Here is a 9,011-nt window from a genome sequence, read left to right as displayed (position 1 = left end):
TTGCAATATCGAACTCACTTGTAAGAGAGTAGAAAATTAGTTTGAAAATAAATATTCGATAAAATTCAACGTTTCAGGTGTTACAATAACATTTATTGAATGAAAACTGTGTTTGTTCAACTGGGGATTATTTGCAATATCAACAAATTACTTTCAATTTTTAAGAGAGGAACTTGGGCCCTACCATCTCATGCCATACATGATTTATATTAATTATTTTTAGATTTAGAGATGAACATTATAAATATAATGAGCTATGGCAAAAATTGGTAGATTCACTGGGAAGTACAGAAAAGATACTTAGCGCTGCATTTACAAGTTGACGTCGGTAAAATTGTTGGTTTAATATCAATTCAACCGACGTGAAAGTGGAAGTTCAAGAGATCAATATTTTCAAGAGGTTTTAGGAAACAGTAAATCAAGTAATGTGAAGTTACATTACCTCTCAATCTTCTGTTGCATCTAAATAGTCCACTAACTTTCAATATTAATACGATAAATTGAAAATGGAAATAATTTACAGTAACTTTTTAACATTTTTGTTTTTTGTCTTGAATTATTGTAAATTCCAAGATTATTCTTTAATATTTCTCAAGCTAACATCATGACAACAAACACTGTACACTTAGCTTCGGTAAAGTTGAAATAGAATTTAAATTGTTGAAAATTTTCTAAAAATTCAGTCAAAATTCCTACTTAGATAAATTTAAACAAGTCACACACGTAGGCTATTCAATCATTACATAATTAGTCTTGAGTATAAACTATACTTCACAAATCTCTTATCAAGACTGAGACAAATCTACTGTAGTGAATAACGTATTCTTTACATTATTTACAAATAAATATTTTATTTGTATTCTGTATTGTTTTGTATTCCACCAATTTTCATTAAGTAGAAAATGTTTTGTTATATTTAGAAACAAACAAAAAAAAAAAAAAAAAAAAAAAAAAAAAACTAGTGACAATATGCAACCTCATAGTTTCAATGTAAAGGAGAATTTCTGGCATGGAGATATGATTACAGAAGTAAACATCACAGTCTCAAGATAGTACTTTGTACTTGAAAAAACATAGCTAAATGTTTCTGGTTCAGACAATACCATTTCCCATTCAAAGATATTTGAATGAACAGATAAAATTCAAAATAAATCAGGCCTAGTTATACTTACTCGATATCCATTCCAAAATTATGTTCATGCTGAGAAATATTTTCCCAAAAAATAGATGTACCGTAATCCAGAACTTACTACAAAAGTGATGTATTGTGTATTAATATGACTATATTTATAAGAACTCACTAATATGAATGGTTTTACTCACATTTAACGAACATAGTTCTGCGGTGTATATTTTATACAGGTATGATGTGGAGTTTTATTTTAATGAAATTTCATCTTCACTATTATACTGACAACTATTACTGTATTTAACCATAAGTCTTTTTGAAAGTAGATAGAGTTAGGAAAGATTCGTTACCCTACACCCGTATTACCAACAGATTTACTGTGAAATAAAATAAATAATGAATTGGGGAAATAGTAGTACCTTTAAACTATAGGAATTTAAAAATCCTGAAAATGTAATTCTTACAACAGAGAGAAGGATGATTATGATGCGTTTGTGATTGGCGTAGTGAATTTGATTATGATACAACTCAGAAAATGTGTTATAATGAATTTAGTGTTTTTTACAACATTCAAATATAATTGGCTCAACGGAAGACTATTGTTGGCACGATTAAAAATATTAAAAAGCACGTGAAATACTATAGTTGTTGTACTTTCTGCAACGGTGTTATGCATTGTGCGATTACAGATTTGTGCAAATAAACATTTAATATCGAGCAAAAAAAAAAAAAAAAACAAAAAAAAACAGGAAATAATAAATAATTGATACAAGCATTTCAACACAATAGTGCAGGGCATCTAAATATAATATATTCGAATATATCCAGCTTGAAAATAACACTAAACTGTGAGGTTTTTGATTTAAATGTTGTACTTTGATCTTATAGATCCATTGAATCTTTCTATTTAGACGAACGAATTAGAATATTATAATGGGACTCTATACATTTGATACATTTTTGCATTGAAATTAGTATTAATGTATATCAGCTACTTAGCTTACAAGAATATTTTCTCATTGATAATCTAGAAAAACTTTGATAAACGAGTTGGTTGTGAAACTTATCTCTAAATTGGCCTAATTGGTGATTCTTAACAGAATAGTTTATACAATTTGAACCACAAATAACTAACTTAAATATTTTTGAGTCACATAATTCTAAAAATCTAATATAGGTTGCCAAAACCTTTCGTAGGAATGTAGACTAGTACCATTGACTCTCACCTGAAAAAATAAAAATTTTGTTAAAATCGAAATATTACTAAATTTATTGTACACAAGAAAACATAATTTTTTATTCACATACCATCTGTTTCAATTTGAAATAGATCTTAAAAACCATTATCGTTCATGCTTTTACGATAATTAGGAATACTAATTGATATAAAAATCTAATATTGCTCATGATTATATAAAATTTGATTTGGTCAAGTGATTGGTTCAAATACAATCATATTATTAGATGAGTGACGAACGATAACATTGGATGCTTTTGACCAATTATATAAAAATTTTAGTAAGTCATTCCAAAACCTTTCAAAGTCCAAAAAATTATGGATTATTAATTGAAATCACATGAAATCAAGATTCTTGAAGTGTTCGAAAATCACTTCCCGTTCAAACGCACTCTCCAGTCTACTATTTAGAGACCTCAGATTTAGTTCTCACCCCTCAAACAGTGAGAGTTAGTACGCTGTGGTAGGGATATCTTTTCCCTCACACACATCATTCTTTCTCTCTGAACGTGTAATATATTTAAGTAGTGTGATAAATTGAGGCAATTATCTATCTATCGATACATGCAAGCTCAAAGATCGACCCAATGGACACTGTTGACTTGGATGCCAAAATACTACTGCCGAGTTCCTTACCCCCACCACAAAAAAGGTGGGAGGCCAGGGGTCAGAGCTGAACACTACAGTGAAGACCACGTTATAATGGCAGTGGAGAAAGATAGGTGAACAACGTTGCCGATCCTCTGAATTGTCAATGCCTTCTATGGAGGGTAACTGATATTGATGTAATATTAACTGTTCATTCGCGTTTAAAACAATCAATTAAATCGTATCAAGCAAGAAATTATTTTGTTCAATGATTTCATAATGAATTTTCATACACAAGATTAAATATTTTGTTAATTATATTTCTACATAAAAACGATCAGGCAACAGAGCAAAGCGAGGAAGAGATAGCACTATCCGCTTTGTTGAATGATAGACAAGGATAGCAATACAATTGCTAATCAAATACTGCCATTATAACGTGGACCTCAAATTCAAATAATCTTTATTCACACAAGAAAAAAAATAGAGCAGCAGAGACAATATATATATGCATAGCAATATATATAAGGATAGCAATACAATTGCTAATCAAATACTGCCATTATAACGTGGACCTCAAATTCAAATAATCTTTATTCACACAAGAAAAAAAATAGAGCAGCAGAGACAATATATATATGCATAATGAATATTCCCCCCAAAGACGGGTGTGGGTCTGGGTGTGGGGAAGCTATAGGAACCTCACTAAAGGCCTCTACTCATCTTCAGGACCTCTTCTTTTTCATTGTTGGAAATTATTAAAACTCGACAATTATTTTTTTTCTGTGCATTTATATTTTGTTTATAAAGTACTTGGATTATTGATAAAATTCACATCCATAGATTATCATCCATCTACAGAATTGTTTCATTTGTATTGCTGTTAACTCATTTCTGACTGTATAAATAAATAAGTGAATGAATGAATATGTGATGATAATCTATGAATGAATGAGTATTGGGGCGATACTCACTTTACTCTACAATGGTGTTTCCTTACGCCACTGGAAACTATTAGTTGTAGTAGCATTGTTCACTTGACGTCCAGCAGCCATTTCTAAGCCATTTTTGATAGCTGGAAGAATCCGCAATGCTGGATTTGTGACAATGCCGTTTCGTTTTGGTTTGCTGCTTCCACTGAAACAAGATCGATTGTTGAACTACATGATAGAATAAAACACATTTCCACCACTGATACCCAATCCACAGAATGCAAGTTTGTTTTATTAATCTCGTCAACATGTGATCAGAGATATAGTGAGGTCCACGTTATGATGGCGGTGTTTAATTGGAAATGGTATTGCTATCCATGTTTATCATTCAACAAAGCAGATAACGCTATCTCTTTCTCGCTTTGCTCTGTTGCCAGATCGTCTTTTAACAATGTTAAATTAATATATTTAATATAAATTAAATTAATATATCTCTTAAATGGAACACCCACATAGCAACATTGCAGATAGATATTAATAAAGACCTATGTAAATTTTATCACTTAAGAGACCTGTGTAACACAAAAAACCCTCCGCACCGTATATTTTGCTCTAATAAATTCTAAATTAGTAATGGCATTGTATGCTGGGGTGGAGCAGCGAAAGTACATTTCAGTCCACTACAAAAATTGCAGAAGCACTTTATTAGGATAATACTTTTCAAAAATCGAAGAGAGCCTTCGTTTCCTTTGTTCCAATCACTGGGTATTTTCCCACTTCGGCATTTATTTGCTTTTAAAGTATTAAGAATTTTCTTTTTACGTAGTGGTAATGATGGTTTTTTAGACCCTGCTTTTCTGAAAGACGAAGAGAGGATTCCATCTCACGACTACCTAGAATAAACTTCAGTTTTTTTTGCGAAATCATTTGTTTATCTAGGTCCAAAACTGTATAACAGTATACCTAATGTTGGCAGGAGGAAAACCTCCCTTACAAATTTCACGAAAATTATAAAACCTTGGTTGTTTCAACAACATGATTTAGACTGTTTACTTCAAGTTTTATCTTAACATGTCAGATTGTAGTTTTAACCCCATTGTAATCTCTTCATGAATATATTAGTGCATTATAAGTTTTCTGAATTGTATTTTGAACTGTTTCTATGTTTCTGAATTTTTTAGTTTTGTTATTCGACATTAAATTTTTAACTCTAAATTTTGACTCTAAGTTTCGTTCTCTGTAAACAGTATTTTTCTTATAAAATTCTTATCATTGTACCGCAATGGCCGCAGATAATAATTGTTATTTATTTTATTTAGCAACTCTTACCTCTATATTATGAAATTTATATATAGAATGAATGTAAACTGGCAGCGTCTATGAAAAATTGCTGCTAGTATAATTCTGAAACGATTATTGTATTTAAATGTTGTATTACTCAAAGGCAGAATAAAGTTCATTTTCATTTTTCATTCTCAATAATTAAACAACAAAATATATCATCTTGATTATGAAAATTGATTATGAAATTATTAAAAATATAATTTCTTGCTTAATAAAATATAATTGATTATTTTAAACGAGGATAAACCGTTAATATTACATCAATAAACCTGTATCAGCTACCATCTGTAGAAGGCATTGACAAGACAGAAGATCGGCAACGTTTTTCTCCTTTCTTCACTGCCATTATAACGTGGACCTCACTAAAGAGAAAACTGTCCAATCTACCAGCCGAGGCAGCTTCCCTAACTTATACAAGAATTACTTAAAATCATAATGAGATGAGATAGACATCCAGGGAATTGAATACTCTTCAATAGTGTGGAATCAGAAGTTGTAAACGTAGCAACAGTTTTGCACATTTGTTTGTTTAAAAACCTCATCTACTAAGGGTGGAAAATGGCGGAGTGGCTTCAAGATTGAGAGTGTTGAATGAAATGCATGAATTTGAATGGTGGTGCAAATAGTGCTCCATTCAAATACACCACCCAATTATATTATATTATTTTTTTAATTACATTCACAAAAATGGAAACTTTGCCGCTCCACCATGTTTCCACCCTAACTGTGTTAGCCAATAATAAATATTCTCCTCAGAATCTTTATTGAGAGAATAAAGAAATTAAATAATTGAGGAAATGAAAATAAGATACTCAACCGCCACCTTCTACTGAAGTATTGATGGAGGATAACAGAACTAATACATTATAATATGTATATACAAGTACAAGTAATAATCACTAAATTAGTTGGAGAGATTAAATAAGCGAGCGTTCATCTATTTCTCACAGAATTTACATGAATAAAAAACAAACTAAAGGGATTCCAAATTGGAGAAAAAGGTACTCAATATGAACACAGCTGATAAACGACAAATTGTTTGACTATGTTATTTCCCTAGCTTTTGGAATAAATGAAATTGAATGAGACCAGAAAATATTACAGTAATGTTGGAAAATTACAGGATAGAATAGAAACTTTTCAATTTCCACCTCAGTAAAATAGAAAACAATACAGACATGATGATTCACTTACTTGACTCGTTTGGGTGATGTTTTATTATTGCCAAGAATAATCCTCATATGAGTGTCCCGAGAGAAGTGGTCTTCTGGAAAAATTAAAGAGAAACTTTTTCAACAAGGAGATTTGAGTCTACAAGAAACCGTTTCCCAAGCACGTGTTCTTGAATCCGCAAAAACATATGCCGACTCCTTTAAAAGTACTTGTTATACAAACTCTGTTGAAGAAAATAAAAACATAAGCTTGAGTGAATCTTTCTCAGATGTTAATGCTGTAACCCAAAATCGACAGGCAATTGTAGAGAAATCCGTTCAATGCCAACGTTGCGGATATAAAAAACACTCAAATTCTCAAGAATGTCCTGCAATAGGAAAGACTTGTCATAAATGTTCCCGAATTGGACACTTTTCCCATGTGTGTAAAAGTGAAACGCTCAAAGAAAAACTAACTACGTCAACTATTACTGCAGCTGGTATAGCCAGTTGTGATGATAAAACAGCTGTAATATTTATAATCTGTTATCTCTGTTACTAAGACACATATTTAATGTCGAATAAAGCTCGTGTTGAGTCCAATTCTATTACAATTTATTCGACATTAAATATAAAATAAATGGGTCCGAAAAGAAAAACGAGTAAACGTCAAGATTTAGTCAGTGAAGGAGAAAACGATTCGCAAAACCAAATGCTTGGAAAAATACTGAAACCAACAGTTTTATCGATTGACCAAGATTCAGATGAAGCACCGAAAACGTGGAGACATTGGAAGGTAACATTTTTAAACTTCTTAAAAAACAGTTCAATCCGAAAAAGGATGAATTGAATGTTTTGATCAATTATGTGTCACCGAATATTTTTGAAAGTATTTGCAATTGTATATCATTTGAAGAAGCTATAACAACTCTTGAAGAAAGCTTTATAAAACCTCAAAATGTAGTACATGCACGTTACTGCTTATCTAAAGCAAAACAAACCCATGGAGAATCAATTGATCAATTCTATAATAAACTAAAACGGCTAAGTTTACCATGTAACTTTCAAGCAGTCACGGCTGACGATAACAAAAGTGAATATATCCGAGACGCGTTCATCTCCGGATTAGAATCATCGAAAATCAGACAACATCTTTTCGAAATGAAATCGCTAACTTTGCAAGACGCTATCTCACAAGCACGAGTGTTAGAGAATGCTGAAAACATTGCTAAAGAATACGAAACCAGTTCAGAATATGTTAACACAGTCCTAGCAAACGAGAATAAAAATACCGAGAAAACGACTTTAGTCCGTAATTCTTACCAAAAGAAGATTCAATGCAGATTTTGTGGCTATAATAATCATACTGATAATAGCCAATGCCCAGCAAAAGGACAACCATGCCTAACTTGTAATCGAATAGGCCATTTTTCAAAAGTATGCAGAGCACGAAACGATAAAAAAACCAAATGGTATCTGCCACAGTAATTTCAGCAGCAAATACCAGCACTGACCTCTCAAAATGTCTTGTTCCTATACGTGTTAATGGAATAGATACATTGGCACTATTAGACACTGGGAGCACAGCAAGTTTTATAGATAAGAAACTAGTAGTACAATCGAAGATGAAAACTATGCCATATTCCAATTGATTACATTTGCTTCAAGTGCCTGCAACACTAAAACAACTGAGTACGCTTTGAGTGAAATATATTTCCAGAACGAAGAATATAATGATTTTCCTTTGATCGTATTGAACAAATGTTGCGCTAGTGTAATTTTGGGACACAATTTTCTAAAGAACTTTTCATCCATCACTTTTGATTTCGGTGGATCTAAAGCAGCACTACAACTGAATGAAGACAATGACGCAAGAAGGCCTACCTTTGAAATTAAAAAGTGTGCTCTAGCCCAAGCTACAGTAGAACCTGTCTCATTGTTTCGTGATCTTCAACCGGACTGTCGGCCTATAATAACTAAATCAAGACGACATTCAGAAGAGGATTACTTGTTTATGATGAATGAAGTCAAACGGCTTAAAGATGCTGATATTATAGAAAATAGTCATTCTTCTTGGAGAGCTCAAGCATTTGTTACTTCAAGAGAGAACCAAAAGAAACGTATGGTGATTGACTATTCACAGACCATCAACAAATTCACGAATTTGGATGCCTATCCACTACCACTAATGGAAGAATTAGTCAATAAGGTAGCACAATATAAAATATTCTCATCTATTGACCTGAAATCTGCCTATCACCAGATACCAATCTTGCCTGAGGAAAGGCATTTCACCGCATTTGAAGTTGGACACAAACTGTATCAATTCAAAAGAATTCCGTTCGGAGTCACGAATGGAGTAGCTGCTTTCCAGAAAGTGATTGATCAAATCATAGAACAAGAAAATTTGACATCATGTTATGCCTATTTAGATGATATTATTGTATGCGGAAGGACCCAAGAAGAACATGATGAAAATTTGGAAAATTTCTGGAGAGCAACAGAAAAATATGGCCTCACGATTAATGAAGAAAAGTGTAAAATATCTATGGAGAATTTAACCTTTCTGGGATTCGAAATTGGTCAGGGTATGATTAAGCCCGATCCAGATCGATTGAAACCACTCCTTG

At 32.1% G+C, this 9,011-nt stretch overlaps 1 protein-coding gene across 1 annotated transcript in view; it reads right to left on the bottom strand.

Moving 5' to 3' along the window:
* Positions 1 to 281: 281 nt before the first annotated feature.
* The window catches only part of LOC111043356 (ankyrin repeat domain-containing protein 50), a 67,978-nt gene continuing 59,248 nt past the window's right edge, over positions 282 to 9,011 (bottom strand). Inside the window, exons 18-20 of the mRNA XM_022328280.2 lie at positions 6,425 to 6,497; positions 3,929 to 4,091; positions 282 to 2,355 (exon numbers count right to left, since the gene is read on the bottom strand). Coding sequence (XP_022183972.2) covers positions 3,935 to 4,091; positions 6,425 to 6,497 — 230 coding nt within the window. The 3' untranslated portion in view covers positions 282 to 2,355; positions 3,929 to 3,934. The remainder of the gene's footprint in view (positions 2,356 to 3,928; positions 4,092 to 6,424; positions 6,498 to 9,011) is intronic.

Source organism: Nilaparvata lugens, chromosome X (genome assembly GCF_014356525.2).
Source record: "Nilaparvata lugens isolate BPH chromosome X, ASM1435652v1, whole genome shotgun sequence".
In the NCBI taxonomy this organism is placed as follows: Eukaryota; Metazoa; Arthropoda; class Insecta; order Hemiptera; family Delphacidae; genus Nilaparvata; species Nilaparvata lugens.
Note: the sequence above shows the minus strand (reverse complement) of the source record. Positions and strands in the feature narration are given on the sequence as shown.